The sequence below is a fragment of the Gorilla gorilla genome, chromosome 2, assembly GCF_029281585.2.
Source record: "Gorilla gorilla gorilla isolate KB3781 chromosome 2, NHGRI_mGorGor1-v2.1_pri, whole genome shotgun sequence".
NCBI lineage: Eukaryota > Metazoa > Chordata > Mammalia > Primates > Hominidae > Gorilla > Gorilla gorilla.
Window position 1 is genome coordinate 140,131,501 of NC_086017.1, and position 20,975 is coordinate 140,152,475.

The 20,975-nt window shown below is 45.3% G+C and overlaps 1 protein-coding gene across 19 annotated transcripts in view; it reads right to left on the reverse strand.

Moving 5' to 3' along the window:
- CFAP92 (cilia and flagella associated protein 92 (putative)) overlaps window positions 1-20,975 on the reverse strand; it is a 115,629-nt gene that overhangs the window by 28,566 nt on the left and 66,088 nt on the right. For all 19 annotated transcript variants that reach the window (XM_055381504.2, XM_063704136.1, XM_055381505.2 and 16 more), the window contains one exon: window positions 7,075-7,979. In XM_055381504.2, the coding sequence (XP_055237479.2) occupies window positions 7,075-7,979 (905 nt within the window). The remainder of the gene's footprint in view (window positions 1-7,074; window positions 7,980-20,975) is intronic.

Genomic DNA, 20,975 nt, shown 5'->3' on the forward strand with positions numbered 1-20,975 from the left:
CCCAGGAGGCAGAGGTTGCAGTGAGCCGAGATCGCACCATTGCACTCCAGCCTGGGCAACAGAGCGAGACTCTGTCTCAAACAAAAGAAAAAAAATTAGCTGGGCATGGTGGCACATGCTTGTCGGTCCCAGCTACTTGAGAGGCTGAGGTGGGAGGATCGCTTGAGGTGGGGAGGTCAAGGCTGCAGTGAATTGTGATCGCACCACTGCACTCCAGCCTGGGTAACAGCAATAAACCCTGTCTCAATAAAAAGAAAGAAGAAAAGAAAAAGCTCAAAAAAACGACAAAGTTAAAAGTTTAAAAACGGGCTTGGTCTACCTAGACTAGAGTTGATTTTCATGAATTGTGTGAGCCAGCAAATTAGGAACAGAATGGAACTTCCTCAGACCCATAAAGGACATCTACAAAAAGCCTACACCTAACATCATAGATAGTGGGGAAACACTGATGCCTTCTGCCGCAGAGACCAGAAACAAGGCAAGTGTGTGTGCCTTCACCATTCATTTTTTTTTTTTATTTTTAGAGATGGAGTCTCGCTCTGTCGCCCAGGCTGGAGTACAGTGGCGCGATCTCGGCTCACTGCAAGCTCCACCTCCCGGGTTCACGCCATTCTCCTGCCTCAGCCTCCTGAGTAGCTGGGACTACAGGCACCTGCCACCACGCCCAGCTAATTTTTGTATTTTTAGTAGAGACAGGGTTTCACTGTGTTAGCCAGGATGTTCTCCATCTCCTGACCTGGTGATCCGCCCGCCTCAGCCTCCCAAAGTGCTGGGATTACAGGAGTGAGCCACCTTCACCATTCTTATATAAAACAGGACTGCACATCCAGGCCAGCACAACAAGGAGATGAAGGTATACAGACTGAAAGAAAGAAATGTAATTATCCCTATTTGCAAATGACATGATGGTCAGTGTAGAAAATCCCAAGGAATCTCCCAAAAAACAAAAAAAAAACTCCTAGAACCAGTGAGTTTCAGCAAGGCTTTAGGATATAAGATCAACATTCAAAAATCACTTCTATTTTCAGATATAGCAGTGGTTGCCAGGGGTTAAGGATGTCTTTCCTTCTTTCCTATGAAAACAATTATCCCAACACCATTTATTGAAAAGTTTATCCTTTCCCTACTGAACTTTTTTTGTCCGCTAGAGTTATTTATTTTTCTGAGACAGAGTCTGGCTCTGTCAGCCAGGCTGGAGTGCAGTGGCGCGATCTCGGCTCACTACAACCTCTGTCTCCTGGGCTCAAGCAATTCTCCTGCCTCAGCCTCCCAAGTTGCTGGGATTACAGGTGTGTGCCACCACGCCCGGCTAACTTTTGTATTTTTAGTAGAGACGGGTTTTCACCATGTTGGCCATGCTGGTCTCAAACTCCTGACCTTGGGTAATTGCCCACCTCAGCCTCCCAAAGTGCTGGGATTACAGGCGTGAGCCACTGTGCCCAGCCTAGAGTTATTTTTTAATTGAGATATAATTTACATGACAGACAACTTACCCATTTGTAAAGTATAATTCAATAGTTTTTCATCTATTTAGTGCAACCACCACCACCATCATCAATTTTAGAACATCTCATCACCTCAAAAAGAAACCCCACACCCCTCAGCTATCACTCCGTATACTCCCACCCCCTGAATACCCCCACCCCTGATCCACCGCCCTAAGTATCTACCAATCCAGCAGTCCCCAACCTATTTGGTACCACGGACTGGTTTCGTGGAAGACAATTTTTCCACGGACGGGGTTGGGAGGATGATTTCAGGATGAAACTGTTGCACCTCAGATCACCAGGCATTAGATTCTCATAAGGAATGCGCAACCTAGGTCCCTCGCATGCACAGTTCACAAAAGTGTTCCCGCTCCTATGAGAATCTAATGCCGCTGCTGATTTGACAGGTGGCGAAGCTCAGGCAGAGCTTGCTGACCTCCTGCTGTGCAGCCCAGTTCCTAACAGGCCAGAGACCGGTACAGGTCCATGGCCTAGGGGTTGGAGACCCCTGTACTAATCTACTTTCTGATAGATTGGCCTCTTCTGGACATTCCGCATAAATTGAATCATGTCATATGTGACATCTTGTGGCCGGCCGCCTCTCCTCAGCATGTTTTCAAGGTTCATCCATAGTGCAGCATGTCATGGTGTTTCATTCCTTTTTATGTCCAAATAGGATTCCAGTGTATGCATTTCCATTATTTGTTTACCCTTTTACTACTTGATGGACATTTGGGCTGTTTCCATCTTTTGGCTATTATGAATAATGCTGTTATAAACATGAGTGTACAAAGTTTAGTACACTAATTGGCGATAATCCACACATTAGTGTGGATACATGTTTTCATTTTCTTGGGCACAGATCTAGGAGGGATATTCCTGGGTCATATGGGAACTCTGTGTTTAATCACCTGAGGAACTGCCAGAATGTTTTCCAAAGTGGCTGCACCTACATTCCTCCCAGCAGAGGACACTTCTGATTTCTCCACATCCTTGCCAACACTTGTCATTATTGGACTTTTGGTTTCTACCCATCCTAATGAGTACAAAATAGCATCCCACTGTGTAAGATTCATTCTTTTGAAGTAGAAAATTCAGTGTTTTTTAGTGTATTTATTCCCCACCAATTTTGCAATATCACGTATGTCATATGTCAAATGAACACTTATGTGTAGGTCTGTTTCTGGATTCTCTATTATATTCCATAGGTCTGCTTGTCTATCTCTGAACCAATACCACACTATCTTAATGACTATAGTTTTATCATGAGTCTTGATATCTAGTACAGCAAGTTCTTCTATCTTGTTCTTATTCAAGGGTATCTTCTTTAAAAAAGACCTTTGCATGTTGCTGTAAAGGGTTTAAAATTCCAACAGCTTTTAAAGTATGGACTTTGATGAAAAAAAAAAGTATGAACCTTTATTAACATGCGGAAGTTTAAAATTTTAAAATCAATGTCCATACTTTAAAAGCTGTTGGGATTTTTAAAACTGGAAGTGCACTGAATCTATAGTTCAAATTTGAAGATAACTGAGCCTTTAGAATATTGAGTCTTCAAATTCATGAACATGGTATCTCTCTCCACTTATTTATGTCTTCCTTAATGTTTCCTGAAGTTCTATAATATTCATGATGGATGTCTTTCACATCTTTTTGTCAAATTTAGTCCTATGAATTTCATACATTTTACTTTAAATGTGTTCCAATTTTTAAAAATTAGTTTTTGTACGTAGATGGTACTCAAAATTTGATAGATTTTTATACTTATTTTTATATTCGATACCACATTAAATAATCTTATCTGAACATACTTTTGGTATTTTTAAAATTTCTTATAATTTTTTAAATATATTGGCATAATTTGAAACACATATCAATGTCTGCAACAACTATAGTTATGTCTCAATAATTTTCAGGCATTTTTCATTTCCAAGTAAGCATTTTAAGGTTATACATTTTCTTCTGACTAATGCTTCAGTATCACTCTGCAAATTTTTATTTATTTATTTTGAGACAGAGTCTCACTCTGTTGTCCAGATTGGAGTGCAGTGGCATGATCTTGGCTCACTGCAACCTCTGCCTCCTGGGTTCAGGCGATTCTCCTGCCTCAGCCTCCCGAGTAGCTGGGAATACAAGCATGTGCCACCACGCCCAGCTAATTTTTGTATTTTTAGTAGAGATGGGGTTTCACCATGTTGGCCAGGCTGGTCTCAAACTCCTGACCTCAGGCGATCCGCCCACCTTGGCCTCCCAAAGTGTTGGGATTACAGACACGAGCCACTGTGCCCGGCCCACCCTGCAAATTTAGATAATATATTATTTTCATTATTGTTCAGTTCAAAAATGTCTAATTTCCATTATGATTTCTTTTTGACCCACAAGTTATTTGGAAGTGTGGTTATTAATTTCCCTGCATATGAACTTTTTTCTGGTTAATGATTTGTGTTTTATTTCTAGCCTAATTCAACTGGGTTCAATGAGCATGCTTCATGTTATTTCTGCCACTGGAAAAAGCTTTTGAGATATAATTCATATACTATCTGCCCAGCATTAGCCAAACCACAAAGTTTGAGGGCACAGTCCCCAAGACCGCCCTTACTTCTGACGCCGACTGCAAGTTCAGGAGGTTTCTGAGACCGCCCTCTGGTTTGATAATGCGCTAGAAGGGCTCACAGAACTTACTGAAAGTGAGTTCTACACTCACAGTTACAGTTGTATTACAGGGAAAGAATACAGATTAAAATCCGCCAAGGGAACAAACACATGGAGCAGAGTCCACGATGGCTCCAGACACAAAGCTTCTACTGTCTTCTCGTGGAGCCAGATGTGCTACCCTCCTAGCACTGGTGAGTGGCGGCGTGCAAGCACACTGCAGCCAGGCAGCTCGCCCCAGCCCTGGCGGCCAGTTTCCAGGGGGCTCCACTGCACAGGTATGGCAGGCTGGCTGACTGCCTACATGGCTGAACTCAGTCTCCTGATTCTGCATGACCCAAAGCCCCCATCCCAAAGCACCTGGTTGGTCTTTCTGGAAGGTCAGCCTCCATCCTGTGACTGTCAGGTGTGACCAGTCCCCTCCCTGAACAAAGACACTCCTATTAGGTGTGACTCAGATCGCCTCCCAGGAGCCAAGGGCAGAGCCCAGACTGCTCCTGGGCCAGGCCACATTCTTTGCTACACACCACAAAACTCAATCTTTTTTTTTTTTTTTTTTTTTTTTGAGACGGAATCTTGCTCTGCCACCCAGGCTGGAGTGCAGTGGCATGATCTCGGCTCACTGCAACCTCCGCCCACGGGTTCAAGCAATTCTCCTGCCTCAGCCTCCCAAGTTCCCAAGTAGCTGGGATTACAGGTGCCTGCCACCACGCCTGGCTAATTTTTGTGTATTTAGTAGAGATGGGGTTTCACCGTGTTGGCAAAGCTGGTCTTGAACAAAACTCAACCTTTTTTTTTTTTTTTTTTTTTTGAGATGGAGTCTAGCTCTGTCACCCAGGCTGGGGTGCAGTGGCACGATCTCACTCACTGCAACCTCCGCCTCCTGGGTTCAAGCGATTCTCCTGCCTCAGCCTCCTGAGTAGCTGGGATTACAGGCACATGCCACCACGGCCTGGCTAATTTTTGTATTTTTAGTAGAGATGGGGTTTCACTTGTTGGTCAGGCTGGTCTTGATCTCCTGACCTCGTGATCTGCCTGCCTCATCCTCCCAAAGTGCTGGGATTCCAGGCGTGAGCCACTGTGCCCGGCAAAACTCAACCTTTTAAAGCGCATGAATGAGTGGTTTAGACTACATTCACAATGTTGTGCAGCCATAAACACTATCTAGTTCTAGAACATCCTCCACATCCCTAAAGGCAACTCTGTGCCCACTGGCAGTGGCTCCCCACTTCTCTCTCGCCCTCCCCTGAGTGGTTATCCCTGGCAACCACCGGCCTACCTATCTCTATGGATTTGCCGGTTCGGGACGTTTCACAAACACAGAATCAAACAATATGTGCCATTTTGTGTCTGGCTTCTTTGACTTAGCATAATGTTTCAAGGTTGAGATATGTGTATCAGTATTTCTTTTTTTTTTTTTTTTCTTGAGACGGAGTTTCGCTCTTGTTTCCCAGGCTGGAGTGCAGTGGCGCAATCTCGGCTCACCGCAACCTCCCTCTCCAGGGTTCAAGGAATTCTCCTGCCTCAGTCTCCCGAGTAGCTGGGATTACAGGCACGTGCCACCATGCCTGGGTAAGTTTTTCTATTTTCAGTAGAGACAGGGTTTCACCATGTTGGCCAGGCTGGTCCCGAACTCCTGACCTCAGGCAATCCCCCCGCCTCAGCCTCCCAAAGTGCTGGGATAACAGGTGTGAGCCACCGTGCCTGGCTTTCATTTCCTTTTATGGCTCAATTATTCTATGGACTTATTATCTTTTGTTTATCAGTTGATAAACATTTGGGTTATTTCCCCCGTTTTTTTTTTTTTTAATTTGAGACAGGGTCTGGCTCTGTTGTCCAGGCTGGAATTCAGTGGCGTGATACTGGCTCACTGCAACCTCCACCTCCTGGGCTCAAGTGATTCTCCCACCTTGGCCACCCAAGTAGCTGTGATTACAGGCATGAGCCACCATGCTTGGCTAATTTTTGTATTTTTTGTAGTAACAAGGTATCACTATGTTGCCCAGGCTGGTCTTGAACTCCTGGGCTCAAGTGATTCCAGGATCACCTTAGCCTCCCAAAGTGCTGGGATTACAGGCGTGAGCTACTGCACCTGGCCTGTTTTCACTTTTTGACTATTATACATAATGCTGCTGTGAACATGTGTGTACAAGCTCTTGTGTGGACATATGTTTTCAGTTCTCCTGGGCTTATAATAGATACAAGGCCAGTTTCTCCCGGTGCCTCTGGGACCATCAGCACAGGAAGGCAGGTCTCCCAGAGGTGCAATCCCCTTCTGGGCAGACAGCCTCAACTCCTGGACTCCCCACTGCAGACAAGTGGGTCCTGGGGCATCTGAACTCTGAGGACAGATGGGGGCCCTCCAAACTAAAGGAGGGAGATCCTATCTACCCAAACTAGTATACTTGCAAATTGTGAAAGGAAGGGAGAGGTGTCATGTCACCAAAACTAAAAAATGGAGGAACTGCAAAGGGCTACCCGCTGCAGCCCAGAATTGGACACTTTAATTATTCACTTCTAGTGTTCCCACTGAGTGGCCCCCAGGTCCCCTGAAGGCCTTCAGGGAAGGGCAATTTCCTGCAGCCTAAGCAGCCCTCCATCTTCAAAATGATCTTCCCCGGGGCAAGCTGAAATCTGATACAGAATATTCTGCTCCTGTTTAGCCACAGTAGCCCTTGGCTCAGAACCCTGAAGACAGGCCCCACTCTCCTGGACCCCTCAGTCATCTTAGATACTCCCGAATTCCTCCCTGGAACCAAAGCCAATCGAGTCTTCAAGTCCAATGACTAAACCCTCATAAGTACCTCACAATGAACCCCGAAAGGAGACTCACAGACAAGGATGCTAAACCTAGGCTTGGCTCTGAAAGACCTCTCCACTCCCTCGGCATCCAGATGCCATCATTTTTATGTAAAATGTAAAACAAACCACCTACCAGCTTTGGTGGTTCTTCCACAGCTGCCTCAAGCCTTGGTCGGCCAGGCCTTCCAGGATGAAAAGGTGTGTCTTCCCGTCCAGCAGGTGGACGCCGGTGAGCACATCCAGGTGCTGCTGCTCCTGGACCCGCACACGAATCTTGAAGGCTGACAGGATCTGCTGCAGGGTCCTGACAGGGTAGGAGTCCAGGCCGAGGGCCTTAGCGTTGATCATGGTGATGTCCTGCAGCAGGCTGTGGAGCAGGGAGACCTTCTTAAAGTCAAAGACGAAGATGATGCGGCCAAACTGGGAGCCCCCGAGGTCGGGATCAGCAGCTCTGGCCCCGGCCCTCAGTGGCACCGCGATGTCCACTCGCAACTTGAGCTGGGAGTCAGCCTCTAGGTAGTTGCCCATGGGCATTGGGCCGTGCTGGTGGCCATCTCTGGGGACCCCAAGCCCCACAACCTTCCTTCTCCTGCTGTCCTGGCCGCAGTGTGTGGGCTGAACCTCACAGCTGTGGATGGGGACGGCCAGATTCAAGTACTTGTGGCCAAGGAGGAGGTCAGCAAAACTGACCTGGGCGATGCCATAAGGGTACCACATCTTGTTCTGGGACTCAAAGGGGTTGTTCTCTGTCTCTCTGGGAGAGATGAGGGCCTGGAAGTTGAGGTATGAATCCAGAGGGTCCTCCCCAAACAGCACAGGCTTCTGAGAACACTCCTCTGACTTGCGGTCCCGGTCGTGAACTTCCACCACCATGGGGGGGCCCTCCAGGTATTCCCTTAGGTCACTGGGGTGCAGCGCCCCAAGGAAGATGACGTTGATGTCCTGGAAATAAACGTGGGTTCCATGGGGCTCCCCCTTGGTCTTGTGAACTGGAGTCTTATGGAACTGGTACTTGCAGTACACAGGCATGCACAGCCTCTACGAGAGAGCAGGGCCACAGCAGGTCACCCAGCTGCAAGGACAGTCACTCAGCCCCAGCATGAGGAGCTCAAATCCCAGTGCCAGGCTCACTGCCTGTCCCTGTAGCCCAAGTTTTCTCATCCACAAAATATCCATAAGAGACACTACTGTGCAAGGTCATTACTAGGACTGCAGACATCATGCATGTGAACGCACCAGGATGGCGACTGGCATGAAACAAGGACTCAAAAAGCATTCGTTACTTATTTTCCTCCCAAAATGTGAGTGCCATGAAGATAGGCCATGTGTCCTTTTTCATACCTGTACTTCTAGTTCCTATCCCGAGGCTGGGCACAGAAAAGGTACAGAGAAGTGATTTTTAGAAAGGAAATCTCTGTTTTCCAAATATATATCTGGGGGTCGACACAGACCCCTTTAGCAGAGCCACAGGTGCCAAGCTGAAAACTGACACTCTGGGCAGGAGACAGCCTCAGAGAGGTCTGGTCCTCAGAGAGCACGGAGAACAGGGTCGAAAGGAAGAGCCAAGCTATGCTGAGGCAGAAAGCAGGGACATTTGCACGGTTTGACCTTGGTGCTGAGATTTTATCATCACAAATTAAGCCTTACACAAGTCTGTGGTCTGAATTCGTAATCTAAAGGCACTATTTATTTTACACTGAAGCTGAGAATTTATTCTAAAATAATCCCAGATTGGCGGTGCTCCCAGAGCAGTGGGCAGAGACACAATACCTCTGGAGATACTCACTTTCAACCTAGGCCTCAAAGAATTCCCATCAAGAAAGTTCCATTGAACACGAGATCATGGTAAAAATCACAAAACACGTAAAGACAAAGGCACTACTAGTGAAATCAGATGCACCAAGGCATAAGATATTAGAATGATCAGAGATATAAAATAAGGATATAAGTTTAAGTAAAGAAAGAATATAATCAAGGTAAAACCTATTGTATTTCTATTTATTTGTAACAGGCTTGGCACAGTTGAGAAAGCCAAATACCAACCACACAATGGAGAAGCTGAGAACCAACCAGATTTTCTCTGTAAAACTCTCAAAAGACTTGGGAATGGCAAACCTAGTATCTCTGGAACTGGCAGTAAAAAGGAACGGCTGGAGCAGGGAGGACTGGGTGCAAGTTCCTTAAGAAGCAATCAGATCCCTAGGTGTCCCCCAAATGGCTCGGCAGAAGTCTACTAGTTTGCTCTCCAGGCAAAATGTAAATAGGGGGTCCTGAAAACTTCAAAACACTGATGAAAAAAAAAAATATGTAAATAAATGGAGAGATGTACTATATACATAGATTGGAAGACAACATGGCAAAGATGTCAACTCTCCTCAAACCAATCAGTTTATAGGTTTACAAATGTAATGTAATTCCAATCAAAATCCCAGCACAACTTTTTGTAGATATTGATAAACTGATTCTAAAATTTGTATAGAAGAGCCAAGAAACTGGAAGAGCTAAAACAATGTTGAAAACTAAAGTTGGAGGAACCACTTCACCCATTTTTACGACTTACTACAAAGCTACTATAAGAAAGTGTCGTGTTGCTGAAAGGACAGACACAGACCCATGGATCAGAAAAGAGAAACCGGAAACAGATCCACACAAGTATGGCTAATCTACGTTTATCAAAAGTGCAAAACAAAGAAACTTGAACATAAACCTCACACTATATACAAAAATTCATTCAAAATTGATCAAAGGCTGGGTGTGGTGGCTCACACCTTTAATCCCAGCACTTTGGGAGGCTGACGCAGGAGGACTGCTTGAGGCCAGGAGGTTTGAGGTTTCAACCAGCTACAACTGCATCACTGCACACCAACCTGGACAAAAAATGAGATTCTGTCTCAAAAAAGAAAAAAATTGATCGAAGATATAAATGTTAACTATAAAACTATTAAAGCATTGAGAAGAAAACAGAAAAAAAAAATCCTTCTGACCAGGGGTTAGGCAAAGAGTTCTTAGATGTGACACAGAAACACAATGCATACATGAAAAAAATGTATAATTTGGACTGCATCAAAATTAAAATTTTTGCTCTGCAAAAGACACTGTAAAGAGAATGAAAAGATGTGCTTGTCACAGATTGGGTTAAAAATAAAAGAGAATGACAAGACAAACTACAGACTGGGAGAAAATATTAGCAAATAATATATCCAACAACAGATTTAAATCCAGAATGTGTGTGTAAACACACATTTATTATATATATATATTTATGGTGAGACAGGGTCTTGCTCTGTTGCCCCAGGCTGGAGTGCAGTAGTGCAGTCATGGCTCACTGCAGCCCCAACCTCCCTGGGCTCAGCTGATCCTCCCACCTCAGCTTCCCTAGTAGCTGGGACTACAGGTGTGTGCTACCATGCCCCACTAATTTTTCTTTTCTTTCCTTTTTTTTTTTTTTTTGTAGAGACAGAGTTTTACCATGTTGCCCAGGCTGGTCTTGAACTCCTGAGCTCAAGTGATCCTCCTGCCTCAGCCTCCCAAATTGCCAGGATAACAGGCGTGAGCCACCCTGCCCATCCCGGAATTTTTTTTTTTTTTCCCTGAGACAGGCTCTCGCTCCATTGCCCAGGCTAGAGTACAGTGGCTCAATCTCAGCTCACTGCAACCACCACCTCCCCAGTTCAAGCAATTCTCCTGCCTCAGCCTCCTGAGTAGCTGGGATTACAGGCACGCGCCACCAGGCCTGGCTAATTTTTGTGTTTTTAGAAGAGATGGGGTTTCACCATGTTGGCCAGGCTGGTCTTGAACTCCTGATCTCAAGTGATCCACCCACCTTAGCCTCCCAAAGTGTTGGGATTACAGGCGTGAGCCACTGTGCCCAGCCTAGAATATATATTTTTTAAAACTCCCAAAACTCAGCAGTAAGACAGTAAACAACCCAACTGAAAAATGAGCAAAAATTAGAGCAGAAAATTCACCAAATGGGATGTAAAATGGCAAATAAACACATCAAAAGATGCTCAACATCATTATCCGTCAGGGAACTACAAATTAAAACCATGATGTGATAACAATACAAACTTCTTAGACTGGCTAAACTTAAAATACTGACAATACCACATTCTGGAGAGGGTAGGGAGCAACTAGAACCCTTGTTCACTGCTGATGAGAATGCAGAGTGATCAGCCACACTGGAAAATGGTGGGCAGTTTTTCATAGTCAGGCATATACTTAACATATAGCCTAGCAATTTCATTTGTTGGCATTTACCCTAAAGAACTGAAAACTTATGTTCCTATAAAAACATGTGTACACTGTTTTTAAGCAGCTCTATTCATAATTACCAAAAACTAGAAGTAACCTAAACGTCCTTTGATGAGTGCACGAACAAACTGTGGTACACCCTTGTGATGGAATACTACTCAGCAATGAAAAGGAAAGAACTACTGATAGATGCGGCCACTTGAATGAATCTGAAAGGCATTACCTTGAGTGGAGAGGCCATGCACATGGTTACCTGCTGAATCAAAGGTTACAGCTGCATGATGCTGCAAAACACAGAGCCCCATTTATATGACATTCTTCCAGAGTTAAAACTATAGTCATAAAGAACACATCAGTGGCTGTCAGAGGTTATGTGTGTGAAGCAAAAGTGATTATGAAGGGTGAGTACAAAGGAGGGGTTTGGGGTGACAGAACTGTATCCTAACTGTAGTGGTGATAATATTGATCTATATGTGATTTTATTTTATTTTTCTGAGACAGAGTTTCTCTCTCATAGCCCAGGCTGGAGTGCAGTGGCGCAATCTTGGCTCACGGCAACCTCTGCCTCCCAGGCTCAAGCAATTCTCCTGCTTCAGCCTCCTGAGAAGCAGGGATCACAGGCACGCGCCACCACGCTCAGCTGATTTTTGTGTTTTTAGTAGAGACAGGGTTTCCCCCATGTTGGCCAGGCTGGTCTGAAACTCCTGACCTGAAATGATCCACCCGCCTCAGCCTCCCAAAATGCTCGGATTACAGGTGTTAGCCACCACACCTGGCCTGATCTATACATAATTTTAAATTTATAGACCTATAAGCCAAAAGATAAACATCAATTTTACTGTAGAAAAATTTGTTTTTTAAAAAAAATAACAGAGGGTCTCTAGAATAGGGGATAGTTGAGGGCATCTGTGCCGTTCCCAAACAGGGAGATTAGGTGACCAAATGCTCACTGCTTAGTGCAAATTCCCAGCTCCTTTCTGTCTGTGGGCATTCAGAATGCAGCAGGCTAGACCCTGACCCCCCAGGCAGGGAACTAGGAAAGCCCTGTAGAACCCAGGGGTTCCCACCAACGCCCAACTCAGATCACCCGATGGTGAAGCTCAGAGCTGAGAAGCCCACTGTGCACCCAAAGGTCACCTTTTAGGTCTGTACTCTCTCAGCCATGAGCAATAGGCCAGGGGATTAACAGACAGTGGAGGAAAACGTCTGACATGGAAGGTGGAGTGAAACAAACAGGAAGATCAACCTAAAGGAAGCGGACTACACACGTGACGACAGTGCCCATGAAGCAAGCTGGAAGTGCTGTGTCCTGGGCCCCCGACACCCTCAAGTTCAGTGATTCGCTAGGAGAACTCACAGAACTCAGCATGGGTGCAGCGCACTTGTGTCTGCGATTTATTACAGCAAAAGAGACAAAGCAAACAACAAAGGGGGCAGGCACAAGCTGCTGAAGTCCTCTCCCAGGGGATACACACAGAGGGCGCTCAACTCCTCCCTGATGCAGTGCAGCAACGTGTGAAATGCTGTCCACTGGGGAAGTCCATGAGGGACTCACTGCCTAGGGCTTTTGCTGAGGCCTGGTCACATAGCACCCCCTGCCTAGCATGTATGAAAATCTCAGCCTCCCAAAGGGAAAGCAGGCATTCAGCACAAACGATACTGTTTGCAAAAGCCATTTAGGCACAGTGAGCCATTCTTAACGGGGAGTGCGGGGAACCCTCTCAAAATGCAAGTTCCCATATACCAGCCTGGGTCAACTCTGCAAACAGGACTTTTTAAGGACGGTAGTCTCAGGCCCACTCTGTTCACTCTTTTCTGAACATTTCCTAGAAAAAGGATCAATTAGGAGAGAAAGAACAATAAAAACAAGTAGAAGATAGCTGGGTGTGGTGCCAGGCACCTGTAATTCCAGCTGCTCAGGAAGCTGAGGCAGGAGAATTGCTTCAATCTGGGAGGCAGAGGTTGCAGTGAGCTGAGATCGTGCCACTGCACTCCAGCCTGGGTGACAGAGCGAGACTCCATCTCAGAAAAAAAAAAGGAAAGCCCAGGAGAGTCAGCATCTAGCTAACAGAGTCCCAAAAAGAGAGGGGGAAAAAAATGAAGAAATAATCAGTGAAATAATTTAAGACAATTTCCCAGTGCTGAAGGATGTGGGCTTCTAGGTTGAAATGGCCACTGAATCCCCAGCTTCATGGGTAAAAATACACTTACAGAGTTCCTGTTCTGGATCAAGATGGAATAGACACACTTCTAGTTCTACTAAGTACAGCTTTAAAACTCTGCAGGTTGTATATAAAAAAAAAATACAAAGACTTTGAAAAGTACAGAAAAGGTGTTTAGGGAACATGGGACCCTGGGTCTTCTATTTGCCTCATATATTCTGGACTGGGTGCTGGAGAAGGCAGTATCCAGAAATACCAGTGAGAGTAGGCAGAAAAGACCCCAAGAAAAGTCTGCTTTCTCCATATCAAAGACCAAGAAAGGGACAACTCAGCAGAACAGCAAACTTTTAGGCAAATAACCTCCCTACCCCAGACACACACCATGGAAAAAATCATGCCCCACCCCAGAAACAACGGCTACATGGGAAGCCTGGACTTCTACCCTCACTGACTTTAACTTGGTGCTCCTTACCTCACTGGGGTAGTGTCAGAAAAGACCTGGTGGGGAGCCAGGACTTTCCCCAACACTCAATGGAAATGAAGCCTCCCATCATGTACCAGTGAAGTCCACAAGAGCAGTAACAAGATATCCCTACCCACAGGGTACAGTGGCCAAGTGGGGAACCTGGAGTCTCACCTGGCAGTATTGAGATGGTAACTCTCTCATCTCCCCCTCCACAGGCCTGCTACACATGCAATTTGGTGTTGGAGAAGGCCCGCTACACATACAATTTTTTTCTTTCTTTTCTTCTTCTTCTTCTTTTTTTTTTTTTTTTTGAGAGACAGGGTCTCTGTCATCCAGGCTGGAGTGCAGTGGTGCAATCATAGCTCACTGCAGCCTCAGCCTCCTGGGTTCAAGCCATCCTCCCACCCCAGCCTCCTGAATAGCTGGGCTACAGGTGTATGCCACCACATCTAGCTAATTAAAAAAAAAATTAAGAAGGGATCACACTGTGTTGCCCAGGCTGGTCTTAAACTCCTGGGCTCAAGTGATTCTCCAGCACCCAGCTTAAACATAAGATTTAAATAAGATACAGTCTCATAATGTAATACTCAATATATCCAAGATAGAATTTTTAAAAAATCACCTGTCATACCAGAAAAATCAACTTGAATGGGAAAAACCAATGAACAGACACCAACACTGAGACGATACAGATCTTGGAATTATCTGAAAAGGAATCTGAAGCAGTAATGAACATGCTTGAAACAAATGAAAAAAATAGTTGCTCAGCAAAGAAACAGGAGATATAAAGAATAAACAAGGTGTGGTGGTGCATGCCTTTAGTCCCAGCTGCTCGGGAGGCTGAGGTGGCAGGGTCACTTGAGCTCAGGAGTTCAAGGCTGCAGTGAGCCATGATAGTGCCATTGTACTCCAGCCTGGGTGACAGAGCAAGACAAGACCCCATCTCTTAAAAAGAAAGTAAATAGGCCGGGTGCGGTGGCTCACACCTGTAAATCCAGCACTTTGGGAGGCCAAGGGGGTGGGTCACGAGATCAGGAGTTCAAGACCAGCCTGACCAAGATAGTGAAATCCCATATCTACTAAAAATACAAAAATTAGCCAGGCATGTTGACAGGTACCTGTAATCCCAGCTATTTGGGAGGCTGAGGCAGAGAACTGCTTGAACCCAGGAGGCGGAGGTTGCAGTGGGCCAAGATGGCACCATTGCACTGGGCAACAGAGTAAGACTCCAACTCAAAAAGCAAAACAAAACAAAAATGGAAATCTTAGAACTGAAAAATACAATAACTGCAATAAAAAAAACTCAATAGATGGACTCAATGCAGAATGGAATGTACAGAGGAAAGAATCTGTAAACCTGAAGACAAAACAATAGAAATAGAAATACCCAATCTGGGCCGGGCGTGGTGGCTCACGCCTGTAATCCCAGCACTTTGGGAGGCCGAGGTGGGTGGATCATGAGGTCAGGAGATCGAGACCAGCCTGGCTAGCACGGTGAAACCCAGTCTCTACTAAAAATACAAAAAATTAGCCAGGCGTGGTGGTGGGCGCCTGTAGTCCCAGCTACTCCAGAGGCTGAGGTAGGAGAATGGCATGAACCCAGGAGGCGGAGCTTGCAGTGAGCCGAGATCGCGCCACTGCACCACAGCCGGGGCGAGAGAGCAAGACTCCGTCTCAAGAAAATAAAAAGAAAGAAAAAAAGAAATTACCCAATCTGAACAACACAGGGGAAAAAAGACACAAAAATCAAAATCAGAACTTCAGGGCCCTGTGGGACTAAAACAAAAGAACTAATATTCATGTCACTGGAGTTTCAGAAGGAGAGGAGAAAAAAAGTGGTGCTGAAAAGTATTCCAATAAATAATGGCTAAAATTTTCTCAAATTTGGCAAAATACATAAGCCTATAGATTCAAAGAGCTGAGAGAAACCCAAAGATAAACACAAAGAAATCCACACCAAGACATGTCATAGTCAAACGTCTGTAAATTAATGACAAAGAAAGAAAATCTTGAAAGCTGCAAGAGATAAATGCCACCTTACTTATACGGAAAAAAAAGTAATTTGAATGACAGCAGATTTCCCATCAGAAACTGTAGTGGTAAGAAGAAAGTGGTATAACATTTTTCAAGTGTTAAAAAAAAAAATCCAGCCAGGCACAGTGGCTCACACCTGTAACCCCAGCACTTTGGGAGGCTGAGGTGCGTGCATCACCTGAGGTCAGGAGTTTGACACTAGCCTGGCTAACATGGTGAAATCCTGTCTCTACTAAAAATACAAAAATTAGCCAGGCATGGTGGTGTGTGCTCATAACCCCAGCTACTCGGGAGGCTGAGGCAGCAGAATCACTTGAACCCAGGAGGCAGAGGTTGCAGTGAGCCGAGATCATGCCACTGCACTCCAGCCTGGGTGACAGAGCCAGACTCTCTCAAAAAAAAAAAAAAAAAAAAAAAAAAAAGAAATCAACCCCATTCTATACCAATTCTATATCCAGTAAAACTATCCTTCCAGAATGAAGGAAAAATAAAAACACCCTGAGACAAAGAACAACTAAAAGAATTTGTTTTCAGCAGATTTATCCTAGAAGAAAGGCGAAAGGAAGTTCTTGAAACAGAAAGGAAATGACAAAAGAAGTCTTGGAACATTAGAAAGGAAGAAAGGATAATGGAATAAGTAGAACCACGGGTAAACAAATACACTTTCCTTCAACCCTTGAGTTTTCTAGGTTATGTTTGACAGTTGAAGCAAAAAGTATAACATCATCACATGTGGTTATCAATCTATGTAGAGGAAATATTTAGGAAAACTAAAGAGGTATGGAGGGAGGTAAAGTTTCTATATTTCACTCAAACTGGTAAAATATTGATACCAAGAGATTGCGAAGTTATGTTATGCGTTAAATATAATATCCAGAGTGCCACTAAAAATCTATACCAAGAGATATAAGTTCAAAAATACTACAGATAAATCAAAATGGAATTCTAAAAATGGGTCAAGTAACCCACAAGAAAGCAGGAATAAAAACCAAGAGAAACAAAAAAACAGAAGGAACAGACAGAAAACAAAAATTAAAATGGTAGACTTAAGCTCTAATATATCAACATTTACTCTAAATATAATGGTCTAAATACGTCAATTAAAAGGCAGAGTAAATAAAGAAACATGACCAAACTACATGCAAGGCCATTATCCTGGAGTGGGGGAGAAGGCCAGTCTCAAAAGCTCACATGCTGGATGTTTTCATTTATATAACCACACCAGTTTCCTACGAAGTGCCATAAACTGGGGGGGGGCTTAAAATGACAGAAATTTATTGTCTCCCTGTTCTGAGGCTAGAAGTCAGAAATTAAGCTGTTGGCAGGGCCACATTTCCTCAGAAGGTGCTCAGGAAGGTCCTTCCTTGCCTCTTCCAGCTTCTGGTGGCCCCAGATGTCCCCTGGCATGTGGCAGCATCCACTTTCCATGTGGCGTTCTCTGTGTGTCACTTTGCATAGTCTTCCCTCTACGTGTGTCTGTCTCTGGGTCCAATTTTCCCCTTTTCATAAAGATACCCTAATGACCTCATTTCAACTTGATTACCTCTGCAAAGACCCTCTTTCCAAATAAGATCACATTCTGAGATACTGGGCGTTAGGAGTTCAACATACCATTTTTTGGGGGAACACAATTCAATCCTTAACAATAACATTTTCAAATTGACAAAAGTATAGAGATAGCAAATTAGTGGTTAGGGATGGTGGGTGTTAGGGGGTTGTGACTATAAAAGGGTAGCATGAAGGAGATCTTTGTGATGATAGAATATTTCTACATCTCAAGTGCTGTGACAGTTACATACATGTACAATAAAATGGCACAGACCTATATACACATTAGACTCATGTCAATGTGCTGATTTTGATATTGTGCTATAGTTATGAAACACCTAATTACTGAGGAAATTGGATAAAGGATACATGGGACCTCTCTGTACCGTCTTTGCAACTTTCTGTGAATCTATATTTTAAAGTAAAAGTATGACATATGTATATGGACATACTCACACTAAGACACACAAGCAGTTTCAGAAGATAAAAAGGGCTGGCACTGTGGCTTACACCTATAATCCTAGCACTTTGGGAGGCCACGGCAGGAGGATCACTTGATCCCAGGAGTTCAGGACCAGCCTGCGCAACATGGCAAAACCCTGTCTCTACAAAAAATACAAAAATTAGCTGGGTGTGGTGGCGTGCACCTGCAGTCTCAGCTACTAGGGAGGCTAAGGCAGGAGGATCACCTGAGCCCAGGAGGTTGAGGGTGCAGTAAGTTATGATCACACCACTGCACTCCAGACAGGGCAGTGGAGTGAGACCCTGTCTCAAAAAAATTTTTTTAAAAAAGGAGACAAGGTTGGGCGCAGTGGCTGACACCTGTAATCCCAACACTTTGGGAGGCCAAGGCAGGTGGATCACCTGAGGTCAGGAGTTTGAGACCAGATTGACCAACATGGAGAAACCCTGTCTCTACTAAAAATACAAAATTAGCCGGGCATGGTGGCGAATGCCTGTAATCCCAGCTACTCGGGAGGCTGAGGCAGAAGAATCGCTTGAACCCAGGAGGTGGAGGTTGTGGTGAGCTGAGATTGCACCCCTGCACTCCAGCCTGGGCAACAGGAGCGAAATTCTGCCTCAAATAAATAAATAAATAAAATAAAAAAGACGACAAAAAGGATTTTATAAGCATTTGGAGAAACAAAAAACAGTTCATATACAAAGGTTCAACTTCAATGAAAATAAAAGATGATGGAACAATGCCTTCAAAACTCTGAAGGCAAATGATTTTTAGCCTAGAATTCTATACGCAGCCAAACTACCAGTCATGTGTAAGGATAAAAAAAGGTAGAAAAAAATACATCTGCAGACATATGAGATCTCAAAAATAAATCTCCCATTGACCTTTTCTCGAGAAGCTACTAGAGGATGCACTCCAGCAAAACCAGACAGCAAATAAAGGGAGAGAATTCAGGAGACAGGGATCCAACCAGAAGAGGGAACAAGGAACTCACAGAATAAACACTAGTGCTGAACCTGGTTGGTTCACAATGAGCGAGCATCCCGCTGGCAACTGCCACAGGAAAAGGGAAGCCTGGGGGCTCCTGAAGGGAGGTTCATGACCTGCATGTGAAGAGCACCTGCGGCATAGTAGGAGACCTCAGGACTGGTCATACCTAATCCCAGGAACCCCATCTCTTTTGTATCTCACTGTGGGATCCTAAATGGTAAAATGCAGGTGATGGCTGTCAGGCCTCTGAGCCCAGGCCAGGCCATCGCATCCCCTGACTTGCACGTATACATCCAGATGGCCTGAAGTAACTGAAGATCCACAAAAGAAATAAAAACAGCCTTAACTGATGACATTCCACCATTGTGATTTGTTCCTGCCCCACCCTAACTGATCAATGTACTTTGTAATCTCCCCCACCCTTAAGAAGGTTCTTTGTAATTCTCCCCACTCTTGAGAATGTACTTTGTGAGATCCACCCCTGCCCACCAGAGAACAACCCCCTTTGACTATAATTTTCCATTACCTTCCCTAATCCTATAAAACGGCCCCACCCCTATCTCCCTTCACTGACTCTCTTTTCGGACTCAGCCTGCCTGCACCTAGGTGAAATAAACAGCCATGTTGCTCACACAAAGCCTGTTTGGTGGTCTCTTCACACGGATGTGCATGAAATTTGGTGCCATGACTCGGATCGGGGTACCTCCCTTGGGAGATCAATCCCCCGTCCTCCTGCTCTTTGCTCCGTGAGAAAGATCCACCTCTATGACCTCAGGTCCTCAGACCAACCAGCCCAAGAAACATCTCACCAATTTCAAATCCGGTAAGCGGCCTCTTTTGACTCTCTTCTCCAACCTCCCTATCCCTTAACCTCTTTCTGCTTTCAGTCTTGGCGCCACACTTCAATCTCTCCCTTCTCTTAATTTCAATTCCTTTCATTTTCTGGTAGAGACAAAAGAGACACGTTTTATCCGTGGACCCAAAACTCCGGCGCCGGTCACGGACTGGGAAGGCAGCCTTCCCTTGGTGTTTAATCATTGCAGGGACGCTTTCTGATTATACACCCACGTTTCAAGGGTGTCAGACCACGCAGGGATGCCTGCCTTGGTCCTTCACCCTTAGCGGCAAGTCCCGCTTTTCTGGGGAAGGGGCAAGTACCCCAACCCCTTCTCTACTTGTCTCCACCCCTTCTCTGCTTTTCTGGGGAAGGGGCAAGTACCCGTGAACCCCTTCTCCTTCACCCTCAGCAGCAAGTCCCGCTTTCCTGGGGCAGGGGCAAGTACCCCTCAACCCCTTCTCCTTCACCCTCAGCGGCAAGTCCCGCTTTCCTGGGGCAGGGGCAAGTACCCCTCAACCCCTTCTCCTTCACCCTTAGCGGCAAGTCCCGCTTTTCTAGGGGGCAAGAACCCCCAAACCCCTTCCCTCCGGGTCTCTATGCTCTCTTTTCTCTGGGTTTGCTTCCTTCACTATGGGCAACCTTCCACCCTCCATTCCTCCTCCTTCTCCCTTAGCCTGTGTGCTCAAGAACTTAAAACCTCTTCAACTCACACCTGACCTAAAACCTAAATGCCTTATTTTCTTCTGCAATGCCGCTTGACCCCAATACAAACTCAAGAGTAGTTCCAAATAGCCAGAAAATGGCACTTTCAATTTTTCCATCCTGCAAGATCTAAATCTTGTCGTAAAATAGGCAAATGGTCTGAGGTGCCTGACGTCCAGGCATTCTTTTACACATCAGTCCCTTCCTAGTCTCTGTGCCCAGGGCAACTCCTCCCAAATCTTCCTTCTTTCCCTCCCGCCTGTCCCCTCAGTCCCAACCCCAAGCGTCACTGAGTCTTTCTAATCTTCCTTTTCTACAGACCCATCTGACCTCTCCCCTCCTCGCCAGGCCGAGCTAGGTCCCAATTCTTCCTCAGCCTCCGCTCCTCCACCCTATAACCTTTTTATAGCCTCCCCTCCTCACACCTGGTCGGGCTTACAGTTTTGTTCCGTGACTAGCCCTCCCCCACCTGCCCAGCAATTTACTCTTAAAAAGGTGGCTGGAGCCAAAGGCATAGTCAAGGTTAATGCTCCTTTTTCTTTATCCCAAATCAGATAGCGTTTAGGCTCTTTTTCAT